At 44.4% G+C, this 23052-nt stretch overlaps 1 protein-coding gene across 7 annotated transcripts in view; it reads right to left on the bottom strand.

The window, feature by feature from the left end:
* Positions 1-17730, bottom strand: part of FLVCR2 (FLVCR choline and putative heme transporter 2) — a 32830-nt gene extending 15100 nt beyond the window's left edge. For 5 of the 7 annotated variants that reach the window (XR_013774684.1, XR_013774685.1, XR_013774686.1 and 2 more), the window contains exons 1-5: positions 17095-17643; positions 7311-7452; positions 5986-6126; positions 1005-1072; positions 156-259 (exon numbers count right to left, since the gene is read on the bottom strand). Coding sequence is in view for 3 of the 7 variants with exons in the window: in XM_079309552.1 (XP_079165678.1) it covers positions 156-259; positions 1005-1072; positions 5986-6126; positions 7311-7452; positions 17095-17607 (968 nt within the window). In the remaining 4 variants the exon portion in view is untranslated. Of the gene's footprint in view, positions 1-155; positions 260-1004; positions 1073-5985; positions 6127-7310; positions 7453-17094 lie in introns of all 7 variants that reach the window. The other 2 variants (XM_079309551.1, XM_079309550.1) reach the window with 2 other exon arrangements.
* Between the last annotated feature and the right edge of the window lie 5322 nt (positions 17731-23052).

Genomic DNA, 23052 nt, shown 5'->3' with positions numbered 1-23052 from the left:
CTAATCAAGTTTTGAAGAATCCCATTTTTCTCCCCGCAAATCCTCCTTATGATTCAGTCTCTAGACTGCCAACTTGCAACTGCACAGGGTTGCTCCTTGCACAGCATGGAGGAAGAGCACAGTCACCAGGGCACAGAGGCAAACAAGAGACTTACTTGTAGGTTTTGGTTTTGTCCAACCAGATGCCGGAGATCAGAGCCCCAGCCATCCCCGACAGTATAATGGTGAGTCCAATCCTGCCAGCATTCACCTCCTCCCCCTGTGGTGAGACACATACACACTCACACAAATGCAGGAGCTAACTCATATCCAACAAAAAACAAAGTGCAGAAAACCCAGAGAGGAAGAGACACCAAAGTTAGTCTTCATACATGTTTACTGCTGGTAACACACTAACCAGAACTAGCCTTTGCAGGAACACTTTTGGGCCCACATAAGCCAGTGCTTTCTGGTCCATTAAAAAAAAAAATGGTCTGGCAATTGTGTCTGAGCCAGCCCTGAGAAAAAACTGTGCACTGGCCAGTGTGAGCAGATACTCTCAGAGGAGTTAGCATACTATCAAGCTTACTGTTAGGATTTGGGCCAGATTGACTAGGAAATATTGGGACTCAGTGTAAAGCAGCACAGAAAGGAGCTCTGTGACATGCACCAGCAGTAAGCTGTACAAGTACTGAGGCACCCCATCTTTCTGCCACCAGAGCATGAGCATGGACAGCCTCTTGGAACAGATGTCCCAGTAGAAACCATAGTCAGAAATAAGAAGAGGAAAATTGCTAGAAGATTTTCTCAGAAGTAAATTATTTCATTTAAGATGCAAAGGAGCCATCTTTTCTAGAGTACACCAGCTTTTGCATGAGATGGTAAAGGAAAAAAAGGAACAGCCAACCTGTGCTAGAGCCAGCCAGGACTGCTGTGACATTGCCTTTCTCACAGACTCTCCTTTTGCAGCCAGTGCTGGACAACAGCAAGCATCAGAGAGGGCCATGAGGGTTGGATGCACTTACTGGATAGTGGTAGATGACCATGCGGTTCAGCAGAGTGGACAAGGCGTAGAAACAACCTACATTCAGACCTGAGAAGGGGATAAAAATGCAGCACTTTCAGAGCCTGGTACTCTCCTGCTGGGTTGTGAAAGAGTAGAAATGCAGAGAGAAATCTTTGGGACCATCAGTCCAGAACAAGGCTGCAGAGCCTCAGGAGAGTGTGTCAGACTGGCTAGACATAGATTACTGAAAGAAATGCAGATCAACATCCAGGCCTTGGCATATAGGAGGAGGAACCCTGCAGTTTCAGGATGGCTCTTACCTAAGCAGCTAGAGGAAGGACTGTGCACATTTCTGGTACTGAAATGTCTTGCAACTCCTTCACAGGGTCTCAACCCTCTCTCACAGCCAGATCCATCTTTAGCACTCCAATTTTCTCCTCTGCCCCCGGCCAAGTCAGAACACTAGAAAAGCATCTGCCTCAGCATCAGACCTTGAACAAGGACCTGAGATTCAATTAACAACAGTGTCATTGACCTGTTCGTTACCCTCCCAAAGAAGAGCCTGTCAGCATTCTCCCTGCTGGCAGTAAATAACATTCTCTCCAATCCAAGAAATGCCAGAAGACAAGTAAGAGCAGAGCTGATTGGTGAAGCACAGACAGCATTATCCTCAGGCACCTGGAGTATGTACCTGCATGGGAAAAGTTTTACATTTTAAAAGCTATCACTGAGGCCTGAAAAAAAAACTATGAAAGTAATTGTGTTTCTGAAAGAGAACTTATATTAACTGTTACAACTTATATTAACTGTAACAAGGTTTCTCAGTATCACCCAAGGTGAGAATGAAACTGCTGAGGTGATACTGGTCAAGCGCTATTCAGACACTGCTCCATCTTACATGCAATTCTCATTGGTTAAATACCTTCCCAAAGGAGCAGAAAACCCAACAGCTTTGTTCAGCAGGCAAGAACATACACATGTGCACTGGACCAGCAGTACTGCAACGGCTACACTCTCACCTTGGGTGATACTGAGAAACCTTCCCCAGGTGGATGAGGTCTGTAACAGTCAACATAACTTTCTTCTCAGAAAGTCATTTACATTTGCAGTTGGTTTCTCTTCAAGGCTTCAGTGATTCTGATGGGTGAAAGGAAGCAGACAGATTTCACCACTGCAGCTCACCCATCTATAGGCTCCAAAAGGAGCCATGGGTTTAAAAAGTCTGGCACAGATGCCTGAAATCCTGACAAAACAGATACATGTCAAGTTCCCCCTTCCTACTTTTCCTCTCTAAGCCTCAGTTAAAAGCAGAAACTACAACACCTGCTGCCTGCTTAGCACAGGATACAGAAGTGCAGTCTAGCAGGCAGAGCTTTGACAGAGGAAACAAAGCCCTGAGCTCTCCTAATCCTGAAGTCTCCCAGCTCCCCTTAAGTACTCAGCAATCCTGTACCTAGCCCAGTCTTCCACTGAAGACTGGATACCTGTTGAAGTACACAGCACTATAAGGAGCCACAAAATTGGCAGCTAGAGGGTGCATCACACTTCCTTCACACAGCATCTCTGACAGCATGACAATTTACTGTGAGGGTGGTAAGGCACTGGAACAGGTTGCCCAAAAGCATACATGTAAGTGTTTAAGGCCAGGCTGAACTGGCCTCTGAGTGACCAGGTCAAGTGGAAGGTGTCCCTGCACATGGCATTGGGGTTAGAACTAGATGATCTTTAAGAGCCCTTCTAACCCAAACCATTCTACGATCAAGCAAAGCTCACTCCACAGCTGTGTGGCCCAGGAAACACTCTTATGCAAGTGATCCCAAATATTGTCAGTGATAATGCTTCTCACTTCAAAATCATGTGTCAGAAGGTTACAGGAGAGGGTAGTAAGTTGAGTGACATGTTCATTAGACAGAAGAATCTACTCAGTCCTCACCAAGTTACTCAGGAAGGCTGGAAATTCCAGCAGGGCCAGTAGCCAAGGATAGGGGAGAACAACTGGAGATGTCACAGCAAGGAGGCGCCCTCCAGCTTTGAAAGATGTCTTTTTGCAACACTTGGCTATGGCAGAATAGCTAACATACCCTAAATCAGCTTCATCCTATGTCCACCTCTGGAGCACCCCGCTCACTAGGTGACACCACAAGCTGCAGTGCAAGGACACGGGAGTATGGCAGATCAGCACAGATCAGTCCTTCTGCTTCTTCACTTCAAAGCTGGGCATAAACATTATCCACTCATTTGTGCACTTCTCTTTCTCACACAGCCAAGAGGACAGCAGCCCTGTGAAGACAACCAGATGCTGCTCTGGTACCTAATGCTGCCTGTAAACGAGCTTTACAGGAGCTCTCTGATCCATGTGATTTCCAAGACAGAGAAGGGCCCCTGCTCTCAAGCTGGGCAGATAGTAAGAGCTGGCAGCAATACTTGGCACCAAAGTCAGGCAAAACATTCTAAGAATCAAGACAATGTGTCAAATTAGCATATGTGAGGGCTGAGAAAAGCTGTAGGCACTTCATATATCACAGTTGCTCAGTGAAGCTTTTCTGACAATTACAGATGTTTGAATGTCCATAAAAGAGGTAATGGTAGTTTCCAATGGGAAAGTGGCCATTTGCCCACCCAGAAGAGGGAAACCAGAACTAGTAGCTGGGAGCAGAACATCTGAAGGTCCAGCACCACCTGATTCTTTAGCTACTTACCATGGTTTGCTTGTAATGTAGAATAACATTTTTGATACCTCAGTGTCTCCTCTATTTTATAGAGGCCAGAACAGGGAAGTTTATTGTCTACAGCTCTAAAAGGAGCCCTTATTAAGCCTCAGACTACAACCCACATCTCCCACAGGTAGGCAGCCTATTGCCTACATGCCAGACTTTTGGTCTCTCTCGTTCACCCTTGTAACTCTCCCCAACAATGGCTCCTTATGCAGTTCTCACTGCCCTGCCTTCTCTTCACTGCCTCATCACCATTCCAAATGCTGATTCTTAAGACTGTCACATTCTATCAGCTTTTCCCAGAATTTCCCACCCTTTTCCTGCCCACTGCCCCCTCCCCCCACTAGCAACATGCTCTCCAGTGCAAAGCCCAACCCCACAGACTTGGAATTCCTTAATGTCCATTCCATGTTATGCGTCAGTTTTATTGAAGGAATGTCAGCAGCCTTGGGGAAAAGGTTCTCTGAGGGCTTTCCTGAAAAACAGTTCACCAGCACTGATATAGCAGCAGTGACACCACTGTTTCCAGCACTGCAAGTCTTGCCACAAGAAGGAATCATTGGCTCCTGGTAACACCAAGACCTTAGAGGTCTGCAGACCTGTTCTGATCTGGCATTGTGGAAAGATCCCCATTCTTTCTATAAACAAGAGAGATGGACAAACAGCAGGTTTGCCCCTCTCTCCCCTGACACATGCTATGCTAACACAAAAGCTGACAAGCTGCACATATCTTTGTGTTAGGTAGGCAGGATGACTCAGTTGCACCCATGTGGCTCCAGATGTCTTAAATCTTGGCCAGTGTAACTTTTGACTTGAGTAGGAAAAACTGTCACCATTTTAAACCCAGACAAACTGAAAAAAAAAAAAAAAGTTTCACAGTACAGTTCCCTCTCTGAGTAACAGTCACCATCTCAAGTAAAGCTGGAGATTGGCATGAGGCTGACAGAGAGAGGAAGAGAATAAACGCACAGACCAGCAGCAAGAGAAAATTAATTATGAGCCACTGAATGGATTTTCCACACTTGACTGCCAGAAAAGAATAACGCCAGGAAGGTAAGATTCTAAACATGTTCTTTGTACTGAGAGCCCTCAGCTCTCCTCTAGGACTTGTTTGCACCTATTAGAGCAAGTGCTTTCCCCTTAATTTTTCCTGAAGGGTAAGTGTGAACTGAGCAGATGAAAAAAATCCAACTTCAGACACAGTCTGCCTGGCAGATTCTTCTGTCTTCACTTTCTGAGAGGACACTATGTACTATGAAAAAAAAAAAAAAAAGCCAAACCCAGTAGCTGCAATGCAAACCAGGAGAGTTTAAGAGCAATCTGAGAGGGGCATTTCTAGAAGTCTACTGCACTGAGAAGGAAGGGAGCAGAGATTCCAACAACATCCTCAGCAAGTACAAAGCCACCATCTGACTCTCTCCAATCTGCCTACTCATCCACAAGGTCTTTCGGATACAATTGCTGGCAGAACGTGCAGAATTTTCAGCAATATTTAACTGTCCCCCTGAGAAGCTTCCATAGCAAGCTGGTAGGAAGAGTGAGGACAAAACTACCCACAGACTAGCTGGCTACAGCATACCCTGTTTTGCAGCCAGTCACAGACCACAAAATGGCCTTTCTGCTAATAAGAAAAACACTTTTCCATATGCCAATTCAGCATCAGGGAATAGATTCAACACATCACAGTGCCCTCAAACAAACAGATCAAGACTGCTGAAGAGAAGCAAGCAGCAAATTCAGCATGCCAGGACAGATGGCATAAGTTGTTCTCCAGTCCTTCCTTCCGATTGCTTCACAGGGACTGCCTAGAAAGCTGATAAAGGTTTTCACATCTGCATATTCCACATTACCTCTACAGAGATCCCTGACAGTCATGTTCATATCCTCGCCTTTGGAAATGACTTTCCCTCAGTTCTGTGACTTGCACTCGGGCATTTCCATGTAATTCTTATGTAAGCATTCAGGCCGGTTTGCTGCAATTAACCCAATGACTGGAAAAAAGAACAGATAAGGAAATCCCCTGAACAGCAAACAGTCAAGGACTTGAAGAACAGTTGTAGGGGCATATTAACCTTTGTGTGCTTGCCTTACTTTTGCTCTTTCCCACTGCATTCACTGATAACCACTGCTGAAGAGTACTGGGCTATAAGGATTCCTAGTCTGGCAGCACAAGAGAGCTATTTTTATGTTCCCCTAAAACAACTCAAGCAACTTACTGCCCCAGCAGAGCATAGAGAGGGAGGGAGAAACTGTGATAACTGCACAAGAGGAAAGGCCAGACTTTACCATAAGTGATCATAAGGAGTAAAAAGTTGGTATTGCGGAGCAGGCGCAGGATTGATCGCAGGTAGGAATACTCTGCAGTCGGTCTGGACTGGATCGAGGCCTGAGCTCGGCTTGGAGGGTTCGGGGGCTTCTCCTTGAAGACTGAAACCAGACACAAAGTACATCTGTTTGTAATGGGGCAATTGAGGAGCCTGAGCACACACTGCACCATTTGAGGGATGGCAGAGGGGCTGGTATAACCAACTGTACAAAACACACCATTTTCCTTAAGCTTTGATCTCCATGTTTGAACTTAGCCAGGAACAGGAAAGAACAGCTCTCTTTCAACAATAACTCCTGTCACCTTCCCAAGAGAAACATCTTGCCTTCAATTAGCTTTTTGTGTAGGCAGTGTCCTGCAGCACCAAGAGTTCTCAGGACTAATAATAATGCCTTTGTCTCTAGAAGGATGACCAGCCAGGTGCAAAAGTGTTATGTGGCTTTACAAGTGACAAAGCAGAATGGGACAAGTCAGTTGACAAAGACAGCCTAGTGCTCTGCCGTGGCCAGTGCCCAGGGAACAATAATCTTTGCCATCTTTTATTTCAGGCCAAGCCATCTGCTACCCCTTACTAGCATTAAAGTAGCACCCAGAATCCCAGTCACAGGTGATACTGCTCTACCAGGTGCTAGACAGGCATTTTTGTACTTGTCTATTCCCTGCCCCACATTATTTGAAGTCTACATCTGATTCAGACACCAGCATCATGAACAAACTGGCAAGAGGAGCCTATCAAAAAATTGCATGGAATTCAGCAACTAAAACTCAGCTCTCCAGTGAGCATGCCAGTCTTTTATGCTAAAGATCTGGCTTCAACTTCATGTGTTAAGCAGGGGAACTGCATCTCTTGTGTCCTGCTACTGTCCTTCATGCTTTATTCTCTCCACTCATAACTGTGATGCCATATAATCTGCCTCTTTTTACTCTTAAGGGGTAGTCAGGCCCCAGACATAATCCAAGGCCCAGCACCCTGTTCGCAGAAAAGATGATTATGAAACTTGCAAGATTTCTGTTGTTTTTTAAAGGATTTATTCATATCTGGAATTTATTATTCAGGCAATGGACAAAACTAAAAATTTGGCAAGCTCACTGACAACCTCCCTTCTACATGTGCTGCTCATCAAGGGTTTGAAGCAGTGAGATATAGTATAAAATATAGTATAGCATGACCCTGTCAGCTGCATGGTAGGGCCTGCCCAGCCCATTTCCTGGCACATGGGCCCCCATCACATATCAGCTGATCTCAGTCCCATCTGGTTTTGTGTGCACACTCCCACCTCCTTACCTATGATGACCAGGATGAACAGGGCTGATGCCACACCTGCAGTCATGAAGAACATGATGCTGATGTGGTAGGCCAGCTTCTCCACATCCTCCACATTAGGGACCAGAACTGGAGGAACCACAAAGCCTGCAGCAATGCCAAGCTGAGGAGAGAGGTGATAAACAGAGGCATGACATGAAACCACAACAATGCCACCACCCTACACCTCAGTACAGGCTCAACTGAGCCTACCCAAATTTCAACCAAAATGAAAATCTTCTTTACCACCCAAAAATTAAAAGTCAGATAAGCATTGCAATTAGGCCATAAGAGAAGTTTCCCCAATGCATTTACAACTGTCAGGATATTCAAGGCAAGGTTTTACAACTGGCTCTGTCAAAGTTGAGGTCTTGCCTGCCATGACCTCCCCCACAAATATATGTTCCTGTTCACACACACATCCCACTCCTTACCTTGCCCCTGCCCTAGAACTGGCCTGGTCACCTGGCAATCCAATTTTGCTCATTAAAAATGGCAGAAAACAAGACCATCAAAACCAACCACAATATCTGCTAGGTTAATGAGTTGAACCAATTTATTTTCCAGCCACTCAAGGGCAGAGACACCTGACCACTCCACCTAACTCAGATAGTAATCTGGCTCAGCCAACTTTGACACAGTTTCAAATGAGCAGCCTCCCAAGACAAGGCACACCCTATGACCACCAGGAGAATCTAGAAGGGCACCAAGTTGAAAGCGAAGTGTTGAGGGCACATATCTAAATGTCAATGTTGTTTTTGTAATGGAGCTTTGCAACTGTCCCTGGATAAACTGCTCTGAAGTGTACAGAAAGCAAGGACTAAGGAAGACAAGTTATGTGCAGCTCATAAACCTCTAAGCATGTCAGCACAGAGCAGAAGACCCAAGAGCCCTGTAGCCCAGGCATCAGCTTGGACAACTTTCCTGGGCTGTCTTCTAGCAAAATCTCCCTGTGCTTTCTGCATGCTTTCTCTGACATTTCTCAATGGTGCTGGGTTGCTGATAGACTCATTCTGGAAGACTGACTTACTGGTGAAGACAAAGATCTCAGAACAAATATACTCCAGTTGCCATATCTGGTAGTTAGGCTAAAAATCAGCTTGTGCCCTCCAGCCCCAGAAAACTGTCCACAAAATCCCTATTCCTCCATCCAGCTGGTGTATTTTTGAGACAGGAAGAATGCTTAGAATTCAAACAGAGCTATCTGCTATCCTCAGGTGCCCTATTTAGCTTACAAACAAGTGACTTTCCATCATGTCTGGCCAAACTTCTGTGTCAAACAGTGGCCTCCACAGGGACCTGGCATATCCTGGGTCAGCAACAGATATATACACTAAATTCATTCTTGGTGCTCAGACATCACAGGGAGCTAGTGAGAAGAGCTACCAAGAGATTACACATGTGCCCCATCAGTTCAAGGCACTGTCAAGAATAAGAATATTTGAGGTTTGGTTACATACACTGAAGACAAACCGAAGCTATGCCATCCCAGATAGCAAGTCAAGGACTGAAAGAGTTTAGCAGGAAACTTGAAAGACCATTAGGGAGGATAAACCTCCCTCCCACCCACATGGCACAGACAGACTCTGACACAGGACTAAACTTGCCAGAGCTCAGTTTTATTCAGATATGGCCTATGCCCAGCCTCTCATCACAGCAAGTTAGCTGACTGTCCTCCTCTGCACTGCCCACTCACTACAGTGAGGTTTAGAGGCTTCAAGCTCTAATCTCCATCAAATTGCATGCCTCCCCTTCCCTACACAAGCATGCAGCTGCACAGGAAAGATAATGGCATCAAACACAGCTCACAGAGATTTCTGGTAGAGAGCAGAAGCCTGCTTGTTTCTGCAACACATTTATTTTACCCTCCTTGTGGCTAAGTGCAGGCCTGTGCTTCTGGTGTACCTAATCAGCCCAGGCCAGTCTGGGCTTCACTCCTATCTCCACAGCATTTCTAAAAATTTAGAAAATTTAACGTCTGAGAAAGAGACCCTCAACATTGCTCCTTTCCATCTGAGAGAAGAGTCCTGTTGAGTCTCATATATCAGATCTTCCATGTGCCCTCCACCCTTTCCCAAGGAAGGTTTACAAACACCTTACTGGAAACTGACTCTTTGTCTTACCATTGCTTCATTCTTGGAAGAACTAAGCTGGATTTCTGTGCTAGGTAGGTACTTCTCAGCTTCCTTTTCTCTGCAATCACATGCTAGCCACATGAGCTGCTGAACAGCAGCAAAACAACAGGAGAGGAGAGATCCAAGCTTTATTCTGACTTCTGACATAAGTTTCTCCAGGACCACAGTTGAGATTCAATCTTTACCTGTCTCTTTCCAGCTGCTCCTCCCTGAAAAAGGATCTATCTGATATACCTAGCAAAGAAGATACTGAAAGTCTGTATTGCAAATTGTTTAGAAATCTTTTACTGGGCAGTCCTACAGTCATCACTTACCCAATGGGTCACAGACTCACTCAGCTTTCTTGAATGACTTGTTGCCTCTTCAGAAGAATTTTCCTGAACAACTTTTCTAAACATAAATGGATGTTTTGTCCTTTCTCTTCTCCTCCCCCAAAAAGAAGCAACTCTTATCCATTAGGAGTTAATTATACCTTTGATAAGAACCAGGTAGCAGAATGGACAAAAAAAAAAAAATCATAGCAATAGGAGCTACATTTTATATTTCAGAGCAACTTATTCTATTAATTCTGTGAAGATGAGGCCCCTTGGCTTGACTAGAACTGAAGATTTCCTGAATGACACTCACAGACCCTGGATTATTCATACCATTTTTAGTAATGAAGACGAGCTCTCAACAACATTATGACTATTACACTGCATATACTTTACCTCTCACAAGGAGATTTTTAACCTGGTTCTCAGCAGGTCAGTACGCAAATTACCATAAGCCCACAGAAACACAGTAACCAATTAACCAGAAAATTTAAAAGATGCCTTAGAAAGGGAAAAAAAACTTCTTTCTCTTCTCCACACCTGGCACATCAGAGAAAATAAAACAACTGTAAAAATAAAATTAGTTCTGCAAAAGTCTGTGCTACCCTCCTTACAGACACCATCAGTCATAATGGATCACAATGGACCCTCTTATTTAATTTGCATCTCCAAATGTTATACAGGCAAATAGGAGTCCAATACTTATATAGATAAGCTTGTTCTCAAAATTTGGTACATCACTCAGAATCATCTCACCAAAACACCCAGCATTGTGCTGATCTCTGAGTATCTTTCCAGGACATCAGTCTGCTGGTGCTTTATTTTGAAAAGGCTTTGGGGTAATTTTTAAACACAACACCAGGAAAGTCAACAACTACAGCACAGTTTCCTACCTGAATTTTGCCAAGGACCAGTCACAACAACAACATCATATTCAACATTCAAGTGTGCACAAAGAACAAGCGACAAAACCAAGAGCAAGTAGCTAAGAAGATGGTATAAATGTACACAAAGTTTTGAAATAGAAAATGACATGCCTAAGGTTAGCTGCTAAGAGTCTCCTGAAGGAATATAAGCAGTGGTGTATCAGCATAAAAAACGTAAATGAATGATCAATGGAGGGTGCAGGAGTAGACCTTCACCTCAAAGGAAACTACGAGTCAGCAACAGCAATACAGAAGCCCTGTAAAATTCTATAAGTAGGTATAAATGTTGACAGAGGGAACCACCAAATCCAGAAGGTCAATCATAATGTTAAAAGACAGAGAGAGAGAGATGCTGCAAAAGCAAAAATACACAACAGTAAGAAATTCTGACAATGCCCTTGCAAGATAAGTAAGTGTCATGACAGTGATGATGCAGAGACTGCATTTTTAGATTCCATAAATACTCTTTTCTGAGGAAAACTTATAAGAGACAGCGTAATTTATGATTTCAACCCAGAACAGCATGGTGTGACTATGACCAATATTACAGAATGGTTTTGCACTGGACTGAAATTCAGCTTCCTTGCAGCTGACAAAAAAAAAAAAAAAGGAAACACCCTCCAAAACATTACAGCAATATATAACTCACAAGAGGAAGCTGCCTAAAAGAAAAGAAGTGTGTTAAATGGAAATGAAGAAGAAAAGCCTAAGAAATTAAGGCTTGCAAGTGGCATTGAAATTATGGAAAGACACTGAGTCAGAGGCTCACTGTAAGCCTAGAGAATATTAGCAATATATTTTCAAATACAGTAAAGAAATCACAGTTAAGTAAAAAAGAAAAACACAAAAAATCCTAAACAAACAAAAAACCAAACAAACGACAAACAAAAATGAAAGAAAAAAAAACAAACAAAAAGCAAACCAAACCCCACCAACAATAATATAAACCACCTAGCTCTAAAACTGGACATTATTCTTTTTTCTCATGCAAACAAAAACGACAGCAAGCTGGACGAAGCTAAAGTAAAACCATAAATATGCCAAAAGAGGCTCCAGAACAGCTTTACAAAATAAGTAAAAACTCTTCAAATACAACAAAATCAGGAAACCTGTAGGAAGGGTCAAAAGATGATCAGTGTGGAAGGAGAACATTCAAGAAAGAGGTCTTGGACCATTGTTCATTATATGATGCATTACAAGAGGAAGATAGTACTCAATTTATTTAAACTAATTTCTTCTATGAAGCATCAGAACCATCTGGTATTCATGCAGGAGCCCAAAAGAACAAGTCAACAGAAAATTCACACTACTTGTACACCAACATACTAAATGGTCTATTACCAAATACTCAATTTGGAATGGAGGAAGGGAAAAGTGATGCTAGTTCTTAGGAGGCTCATCATAAGCAGAAGTCCCAGGAAATCACGAGACCAGCAGTCTGCTGGTTTGGCCAAGTGACAGAATTTGTAGCAATCACAAGATCTTTGATAAACACCAATGCAATTGGTTTTTCAGACACCATGATTTCAACATGGTCTTAGCAAGTTCCCAAGCCAAGAATTTGGAGAGTGAGGAGCACACACTTCAGATTCCCTCTGGATTCACCCAGGGAACTCCTTTGAGGAGATGCGTTTTCCAGAGCTCTGGGCAACTCAACATCCTCTTCTATTCTTCTCTGGGTATCAAAGCTCTCTTCTAGACCCTCCCTCCTTTTCTAACTACAACTGCAACCATGACATTTCACAAGAGCAGCTGAACCTTCTGATCCCTGTAATTCATATATCACAATCTGCAGAGAGCAGACAGCTACCCCCTTCTCACACCCTGTGCCTTCCAACTGCACATTGGCTTCCCAATCCCTTGCTATCAGCACGGATCCCAGCTGTCTTTCCATATAAAAGGCTGCAGGAAAATTGAAAATTACCAACCAAGGTGCTGTTTAAGCAGAAGCTGCCAGTTCCTACACAGTAAACTTTTGTACTAACTGGTATCCAAAATATGCCTTTTCCATACCACTGACAGTAAAATTAGAGGAGCCTATTGAAATCCAGATAGTAAGGAAGACAACAGTTAACAGTTAACATAACTTTCTTGCAGTGTTTTAAGAAAAAACAAGTAAGTACACAAGTTGTGAAAGGAACAATTGTGATCAGAAAAGACAGGCTTAATCTCTATTTCACTTTCCCAGTAATGTGGGAGACTTTTTGTTTTTCTTAACTGCACTTGCACAACCAAAGCTCATCTGTAAATAAAGGAAACTCCTTTGCACATAACACTTCTGCTTCTGTGGCATCATTCCACAATGCTTAATATGATGCAATGCTGCACAGTGAAGACTATTCCCCTGTGTGTCATTTGGGGCCTGTCAGCCTTGAATGCACCTTGCCCCAGCCTGCTGGGAAAGAAATGCAACACAGCAAAACAGCAGCAGTAGACAAGAGAGAGAATAAAACAGAGGAGTTTCAGCTCTGACAGCTACCTCAGCTGCTACTGGAATCCTCAGTGAGGAAATGCTTTGGTCAAGGACCTACTCCAGTTACCTAATACAATCCTGGCTATCCTGCAGGACAAGTGCCAAGGGTGCTTGCTGTAGAATAGGGTCTCCCATCAGAAACACTGCAGACATTAATTGAAACTCCCATGCAGAACTTAACCCAAAAAGCCACCTTCTGTGAGAGAGGAAGGGGAGCTGCCTTGGGTGTATGCCTGGGAAGGAAGCACCAGATGAAATGAGGAGAAAAAGTTCATTTCAGGCTCTCATGTCCATTTATAGAAAGAGAGGCATTCCTGCAAAAGCCACATTGCTATTTGGTCAGCACACCCTCCCACACTGAGCCACACTGAGCCAGGATCTTGGAGAATTGGCCACATAACACTCCTTGAGATCCAAGTGCTCTAATCCACCCTGCTGGTTTTTTTCAGGGAGAGAAAGGAGACAGGGCTGGAGAATGTCATCCATTAACTACTGTCAACCATTAGCCACTGCTACTAAAATCTTCTCTATTCTGATAGCTAAAACTCAGAGGTACAGGGCCAGGCTATAGGACTGTGTGACAGATCACCCACCACCTGTCCATATTTCTAACAGGGAATCACTTGAAGGGATAGGAATCCTTCAGCAGAGACAGAGCAGCCAAAGAATATCTAGAATTCCACTCAAAGACTGGAAGACAAGGATTCCACAGGACATGATACATTTCCACAATACTTCTTAGACTTTAAGATGCTGCCTTCCCTGAAGGGCAAAAGGTACAGAACAGAGCTATCAGTAGGGCATGAAACAATGGCACATGCTTAGCACAAACAGCACTGTAGGATCACCAGGTCAAAAGCAATTGCTAGTCAGATGCTGCAGATCCATTTACATGGCAAAACTCACCTCTCCCATTACTCAGGCAGACTCTTTCCCCCAATTCAAAACAGAGAAAAGGACTCTCCAGGAGTGAGAGAGAGAACATTTCCCTGAATTTCATTCACAGCTTATCACCAGGTTTCAAAAACCATCACCTAATCACTTCAGCACTGGCACTGCCAACAGGCTGCAGATGCCACCTAAAAATCTCTGCCTTAGGCTGTTTCTGTTATGGAAACCCCAAATCTCTGAAATCACATTGAAGCTACATCAGAACAGAGACAGATTCTAAGATCAGTAAGGTGCTGCATGATTTTTCCCCTAAAGCAGAGCTAAATATGAGGCTAAAATTCTTTCCTCTCAAATCACATGACTTTTTTCCAAGCCCTGCTTAAAACAAAACAAAACAGATCTTCAGTATGAGGAAGAGTCCCTACATAGATTTTTCCTAGTCTTTCAAGCAATGAGAAGCCAGTAGTATTTCGATAATACTAATATATTAATGCCAAAGCATCCAACATGCAAACTTCATTCTATACCTCCCCACACACGAACTTCCATGACAAGGAAAAAAGAATGGAAAAACACCAATGTACCTTCCTGTTAAAACACAGAAAAGTAAAATGTCATGAAAAGTAGCAGTGAGTAAACAAGAGAATGTGTTCACATCCACAGGTATTCATACTCTTCTAGAAGCTCTCCAGCACTTTTCTACACTGGTGCTTGATCTAACCTCTTTTTGCACTTCAGATACCACAGCCAACATATGGCTAGAAACAAGTGAGGTGATTCTAATGCCTTACTAGGGATTGTTTGCTTTTTTTAAAGGGTGTTTAATACCTGGTCTGATTGATTCAATGATTTACTCTTCAGGGCTAACTTTGAACTTGAAGGTTACCATCAGTCAGCAAGCAGAGGCGGTGTCCTGAGCAAACACAGCCCTGGCAGACCAAGATGAACCAGCAGACAGGGCTTTTCTCAGGACAGCATTGCTAAGTGCAGCCTGAGGCCAAGAGAGCAAGAGCAGAAGGAGGGCAGGTATAAGAAATAAAGAAGCAGTGACACTTCCCTGCTTCTTCATGCAGCTGCTTGCATTTCTTGTGCAAGTGCTTGGTATTCAATAATAATAATTAAACTAAGTGACATGGCAAAGGAAAGAAAACCATACAGTTGTAGAGAAACAAGCATAGGAAATAATTTACCATACTGCAATTACAAAACCACTGCATTATACCCTTTGCTAACACTCCCTAAGACAGTCTTTAACTGCAGTCAAGAAAAATGTATGCCTCTATTTCTTCCCCCTGCCCAACCTCACCAGTGAACAAAATAGCTAGTTTTCATTCACTGTGATTATGCCTGACTATGAGAATAAATAGGTCTTCCCTATGAAGTATGCTCTGTCTTTAGCCACTACCATTTCTGATTTCTCCAATTCTCTAAAAGGAAAGTCTGGGCTTACAAAGCAAAGACTATGTACTGAACTGAGGTCTCATTGTCATGTCAGTTCAACTGCCAGAGCAGTGTGGAACACCAAAAGGGTAGCCAAAGTTTGCTTTTCACAACCGTTATGGTAAGCCACTCCTTTTGGGATGATGGTGACTCCACACAGCCATATAGCATAGGCTGACAGCCTCATTGTTTGGATTTCTAATGCACTCTGCTGAGTAACTCCACCTGAATAATATTTTAAAAATCTGACAGCAAAATGCTCTGTTCCTTATTTGCTCATGCCAAGTTAGATACCTTCCACTCTAAAGATTCATTTAAAAACACGTAAAAAACAGCTCACTAGAAGGGATTATAAGAGCAAAAAGGAAAGCTTAGATGCACTCAAGAAAAGAGGTTTTCTCCTTCCAAAAGATGTAAAATTGTTCCCTTAATTCCCTAGTGATGTTCTGCAAACTTCTGTTCCTCAAATACCATCTCCAAGCATTCACCTCTTTTTGCCTCAGCAGTATCTAAATAAATAAACACATGGAGGAGCAGCCTGCATTGGAAGCTACCTGAATTGAAAACCATTGAAATCAGAATAGCAGTCACTCACAGGCTGCACGGTCCAGGGTGCAGCACAATCATATGCAGGGGAGTAAATTGCATCTTAAAGCAAGGGGCACAGGCCTAGCCTAGCAGCTAATGTCACATTCCACTTTCCTCTTCTTTGTGTCAGGGCTGCAGAGCCAGGCTCACTTCACTTATGTCCCATTGCACTAGTATTGGCTTACTCACTTCATTCAATTGGTATGAGCTGGTGTTCCGGTGCAAGGGTCAAGAAGCTATTTCCCCGATCCATTCAAAGCTGTGTAAAACTTTATCTCCTCTCGCTACAAGAAAAGACAGTCACAGCTTGAGCAAATGTGGGTCACTGGCCTCCGGCACCTGCATTGATGGAAGAGTGCTCGGGGAGCTGACCTGACACTGGCCTGATGGAACTTCTCTATTTTTCAAAGCAATTAATTACTTGTGGAAACTATGTAGCTACTTTTAAGAGGTATGAAAGTGCTAAAGTCCTTTTCCTCCAGGGGCCAATGACAATGTTTTTAGCAGACAGCTAATCTCCTTTGTCCCATCAAGTTGTCAGCAGGAAGAGGATATTGCAGTGTCAAGTCCAGATGCAACTGCAGATACAAGATTTGAAGAACATTCTACCTGAAGCAGTTTCTCAGCACTGGGGTTTCCCTCCTGGGCCAATCATAGTTCTACAGAATCACAACCCTGGACTGGAGATTCACACACACAAGAAGTGCAGGGCACTGGAGGAGAGCCTAAGCCAAAGACCTCTCAAAGTCAGAATCATACTTAACCCCCATGCCCCAAACTTTGTAGATGGAGGTCCCACTTGCCTCTGCCACCACCATCAGCCCTCCAGTGGCATTCTTCCAGATACCAGCTGCGTTTTCCAGAGGGAATTTCAAGTAAGTTCGTGTTATCCCTGCGGCTGCCCTTCAGGCCATGTGCACCTTTTACCCCTCCCAGTCTCCGGCCGGCGGGTGGCCGCCCGCCCCACACGCGTGGCCAGCCGGGTGCAGCTGCCATTACCTGATTCCCAAAGACCGCAATGGAGCAGGCGGTGGAGACCTCGTGGGAGCCAAACCAGACGGAGGCGATGCGCGAGGGCATGCCCAGGATGAAGACCTGAGCCAGGCCACAGATGACCTGTCCCAGGACAGTGACGGGGAAGAGGTGCGGCTTCAGGCTGCCCAGCTTCACCCAGGCACCCACGGCATTGAGGGCCGAGCCAGTCAGGGCGATGAGGCGCAGGCCCCTCTTGTCCAGCAGCCAGGCGACAGGGAAGAGCAGGGGGATGTAGATGAGCATGTAGCTCATGGAAAGCCAGTCGATGGCGAAGGGGCTCACGTCGTAGAAGCGCATGAAGATGTTGTTGATGCTGCCGTACTGGATCCACTGGAAGGCGTTGCACAGGGAGTAGCTGCTGAAGAGCAGCAGCACGGCCCAGCGAAGCCGGGACAGCTGCACCTCGGCGGCGGCATCACCGACCCCTCCCGCCGCAGCCGACAGAGCCGGTGCCCCAGCGGGCTCCTGCAGCACCATGCCGGCACCGCGGGACGCACCCTGCCCTGCCCGGCTCGGCTCCCCGCCGGCACCACCTGCCCAAGCGCCCCTCCGGCCGTCCCCACGGGGCTCACTGACGGCGCCGAGCGGGGAGGTGCCCCGGGCCCGGCCCTGCCCGCCCTCCGCCCCGCCCCGAGCCGGGCAGGCCGGGCCGCGCTGGGGGACGGCGGGCCCTCCGCGGGGGCGCTGAGGGGCGGCGGGCCTGGCCTGGCCTGGCCTGGCGCGTCCCGCAGAACTCTGCCCGCCCCCAGCAGAGGGGCCGCCACCCCTCCACACGGCCGCCCCGGCACTGCCCGGCCCCGCCGAGAGCCCCCGGCGTTACCGGGGCCGGGGGCGGGATGGGCTCGGCCGCGGTGTGAACGGGACGTGGGCTGAGCCCCACGGAACTGTGACCTGCGGGAGGCTGGGGGCGAGCGGGCAATGCCCAGCGCCGCCAGAGATGCCAGGGTGGAGTCCTGGAGGAGGAACCGGTTTGGGTTTCGTTTGGGTTGGCCTCTGATGGTTTTTTTCACAACATGGCACACTAGAGAGTGAAAATATCCAGTGAAATAAAAATTAAAACATCTCAGCGTCACTGAAGTAAAAGAGCCAAAAGTGATGTTTGTTTCCATTCTCATGGGGAATTGGGAGTTAATGAGTCAGCGCTTGTTTTGCCATTACTTGTGCAACACTCCACTGGCAGATTCCTGCCTGGAGATCATTTATGATCTACAGTTCTTTTAATTAGCATCATGTTACCTGAATTGCATAAACATTCCTCAGCACAAGGATGCAAGTTTGCTGGTGGTGTTCAGCTCTTTTCCAGCATTCAACACACAGGTCAAAATTCATTTGGAAAAATGGGAGCGGTGTCTTTTGGATGTTACATTCCTGAAACAAAGGAATACAGCGTATGAAAAGGTGAAATTTCTCTGGCATGTATTTACTTGAGAGCTGCATCATTACATAGCCCTTTTACATACTTGGAACACTGTCAGAAGTTGATGCTGCTGTTCTCTGAGTTATCTACCTACTGTCAGGAGCAAAGACAGACAGCTTTGATGCCTTTAAGTTCTTATTTGCCATGAAAGAAAACAAACAAAAACCAAAAAAAAAAACCCAAACAAAAAAGCTTTCCACAAATTATTCCAAGGAGCATCAATGCCAGTTGAAGTGGTTCTTGCTGTGTATCCTCACAGAGCTTGTTTCTTGTCACCTGCTTGGATTTCTTACTCCCAGCAGTGGCCAGAAGCAGAGCTGGAGACAGCACTCTTCCCTATGTACTCTGCTGAAAGTTCCACAGGGCAGAGCTGCAAACCCTTCTACTCTGTCCCTCCTCAGCCCACAGCTTTGCCAATGAACCTCCAGCCTCACCTGGGATGCTTCTCACAATGGGACAACATGGTCATAATGTAGCCTTTTTACATAATAAATAAGAAAGGCAAATTCAGAAACAAAAGCCAGAAAAGAGGTTTTCAGTCCCATTTATTATTAAATTAGGCAAGTAAAGTTAACAGGAAGCTCTGCACTGAGACAACAGAAGGAACAGAGGAATTTGTTGTTACAAATTTGTAATCTAAATGTTATCAGGAATGCAATGAGTGACAGCAGTGCAGATAGGGCAGAGGTGAAATGGAGCAGGAAAAAGACTATCATGATTCAAAAACTGCTTAGTCTGAGAACTCCAGAGATAAAAAGTGAGATAGTACAGAAGATTAACTTCTAGGCTGATAAGATTTAAAAATATCTTTATAAAATTCTCCACAATATACAGAAATCAGAGTTACCCAGATGTAATCACTAGCATTGATTAAAGAGCAGAAAAATGAAGTCAGGCAAAGAAATGCATTTTTAGGATGACAATCTGAGTTTGTTCAGAGGACCATCATTTATTATCCCTTTAGCAGTGTAAGGAATAAAATTTGCAGATGGTTAAAATATCACTGAGCTAGTCAAGCCTAACTTAAATATGTCACCTATATGTTGTATTAAGATTGAAATTCCTTTAGGACTGTAGCTTTAGCTGTCTGTAACTGAAAGTATTATCACAGTCCATGGCATCTTTAATTTGTAAACTCAGATAAATGCAGGATAATGGAATTAGGTACCATCTGCTGTCATAAGGTCTCGGGGCAGCAAAGAGGAAGATATCAGTGACTGTGTTTTCAGAAAAAGAACAAGCAGAAAAATATAAAGAAAACAAATTAGGAGTTGAGGAAATACTGTCACATCAGGAAGACATGCCAGCTCTACTCCACACTGGCATCAAAAACAGTCTGTCATCCAAAGTTTTGTTTTTGTCCCAACTTCAGCTTCTAAATTTTTCTCAAAAATCCTCAGGTTTACTCAACATCAACATAAGATCTGTAGCAAGTCTGAACAAGCAAGGAGCCATTTGTTCCAATGTCTTAGTCCTGTCAGAAAAGCCAAATGGTAAGTCAAGAATTACTAAAACACAGACTCTGCTGAAAATAACAGCTGGAATCAGATGCATGAAAGCAGTGTCCAGCCTCTGATGACTGCAGCCTGTCAAGGGAACATGAGGCAGGCAGGGAAGCAACACTGACTCCTCAAAGCCAACTCAGACAAGGGTTTTTCATACCTATAGGCCCATACTTCCTTGAACTCCTGTCCTTGGATTTCAGGGCTGTTTTGCTACTAACTCTGTGAACTATTCAATCACCCATTTATATAATTTGCCAATTTCTAATTATAAAATGCTAAAATAAAACCCCTGTGCTTTGCATTTCCTCTTCTACTGATGCATCTGCTTCTACTCACATGCCTCTTTCCCTTCTTGAAGCAACAGAGCAGCTGCTTTTGGATTTCCCTCATCACAGCATATTTATTTAAAAAAATTCTTAGCCATGAAAAATTATTTATATTTCAGGACAACCCCTTGAAGTGGATTTTGAAGCAAGAGGGAAATCTCCTTTACATGGAGATTAACAGAAGTGCTAAAAAGCTTATAGGATCCTAGAGCCAAAAGTATGTGTGAAGATTGGAATGCTTCCTTAATCAGAGGAAGAAGCAGGACCCAAATTAAGTGTAGAAGTACAGACATTCAGGTAGAGCCTAACCTCTGTAATCTTCCCTGCTGATCTCAAGAAATCCAGCACTGACAGTCTTGGAATATGTGCTGGCTTTACAACCAATTAGTACATCCAGTTCCTTTATGTTTCATAAAGCCTTGCAGCTAGCTTGCTATTCTCAAAGTCCACCCAATAAATGTAAATGCCAGGGATGGTGACAGCAATGATAATCCAGATGGCAACTGACCTCAATGACAAGCAAGGCAATAGGAATGGGTGAGGAAAATTGGCTTGGAGAGTGTGCAAAAGGTATTGTAGAACATTATTGTGAAAAGTATAATTCTTTAGTGTCTTTTCTCTCCACATTGGTTCAGAGATTCAAGGAGTAGGTGAACAAAAGAAGAAAGCTGACAAGGAAAAGCAAGTACTCAAGCATCTACCAGATCTTACATCCTTTTAGGTTCCCTTTAAATGGAAAGTAACCTCAAAAGATCACAGGATGTCCCTTGTTTTCACACTCTCAGCCTTGTTATTTGTGCCTCTAAATTTCATCATTGCACTTACAAAGCCTAACTAGCTCACCTGTTAGGTGGCTCTATCACATTTTGACTGATAGCATTTAGGTCTAGAAGAACTGTCAGCAGATATCCCACACAGCTTTTCACAATAGACATTGCAGGAAAGATTGCTGGATCTTTGTTAGTGGAGGTAGAAGGTTTTATTTTGGGTTCAGTACCTAAACTGTTTTAATGAAATTCTTCAGAGGTCAGGTAGTTCTATCATAAGACCAAATGACAAGACTCGAATAGCTGGCAGAACCACTCATTTCAGGGTCACACCTGAATGCAGTGCTGAGCTGGAGACCCACAGTGAAGCGTGGGCTGGCAGGGCTGCTGCTCTGACAAAGCCAGTGGTGTTCCCCGATGGACCAGGGAACCCTGCAAGCCCTCTGCTGGCACCCAGAGATTTCTGCATCCCAAGAGCCACCCAGAATACAGCTCACAAAGGCAATGGATTACTTTATTACTATAGTTTAGATACACAATTATTTTGATGCCCTAAACCCTTAAGAATCTTTCCTGTTACATTTTCAGTGTGAAGATCTGGGTACATAAACAGTGGTGGAGAACTCCATTCATAACAGTGCAGCAGACAACCTCTGCAGCACTCAAAATTTTGCAAAAATTATCTTCCTATACAGAAAACACAAAGGCTTAGTAGCGCAGTCTAAAATCTCATTTAGAAAAACCTGCAGACCTTAGCACCACCAAAGCTGTGCAGAGGCTATCTTTGAACACCAAACCTGTACTGCCCAAAGCTTTAGGCCTTTCAAAAATACATTTGGGGAAGGGAAATAATGTTTTGCTCCACTTCAGTACATTTCATGTGTAGCTGTCACTCTCTGGGAACTCCACTGAGGATGCATCATCTCTGCCTATTTTACAGGGGCACAAAGAATTATGGTGGTTTTTGTGGCCCTGCCAGGGGCAGGATTTTTTTCCAGTTTGACACCTTCCAGCCTGGCTGCCCAAGAGAGGCTTGAACTTGCCATGTCTTTGCAAATCCAATCTCCATTTTCAAAGCGTGGCTTGAACAGAGCAATGGCTTTAGTTTAACCCTCTCCAGTTCAGATGTGTCATTTGTGTGGATGAATCATGTAAGTCTGAACTGTGCAGAGTGGATGGGAGGGCATGGCTGAAGTGCTAATATTCACAGCTGCCTCCTTGCAGCAAGAAAAAGATGTAAAAGGAGTGGAAGAGCACTTGCATGCCAGGTACCTCAAAGGTGCCAGTTTCTGGTTAGTGCACACCCCTCCAGACACAGGGTGTTTATGCTACCTCTGCATGGCCTTCTGCAAACATACCAACTTGTTCTGCCCCATTCTCTGATCAGGCCGGATGAGAACCGGCTCTAATCCAAAAACTGTGTAACTGTGGTTAGCCTGCTGTGCTGCTTGAGTATCTAAGCCCAGCTCTCAACCTTTGCTTGTGAAAAGCTGTGAGGAAAGCTGTGCATAAGCTCAGTTATTGGAGCAGACTCGCTTCACTCCTCTGCTGTGCATCAGACATGCACATGAGATACGAAGATCTCTTTGTTCAGCTCAGAATAAAAGTGAAAAAAGTTTGAGTTAGCCTCAAAACTTGGCCACAGTCTAGATTTCCATGCTCAGTCCAGATCAGATCGGGGTCACAGGTTACCCCCAAATACCAAAGCCTGAAGTATATAAGCCCTTCTTACTCAGCATCTTCCAGCCTCCATCTCAGTGAGTCATACCAGTTCATGGCTATGACATGAGAAAAATATTTTAATCTTCTATTGCTAGCAGCAGACATTAATTAATAATAAAAGAGTGCTGGAAAAGGGCATAGCCTCACTGCTGGACTCAGGCATGTCCCTCCTCTTTATCCCATTC

Source organism: Erithacus rubecula (assembly GCF_903797595.1).
Source record: "Erithacus rubecula genome assembly, chromosome: 6".
NCBI lineage: Eukaryota > Metazoa > Chordata > Aves > Passeriformes > Muscicapidae > Erithacus > Erithacus rubecula.
The sequence above is the reverse complement of the archived record's forward strand: the minus strand, read 5'-3'. Positions and strand labels throughout refer to the sequence as shown.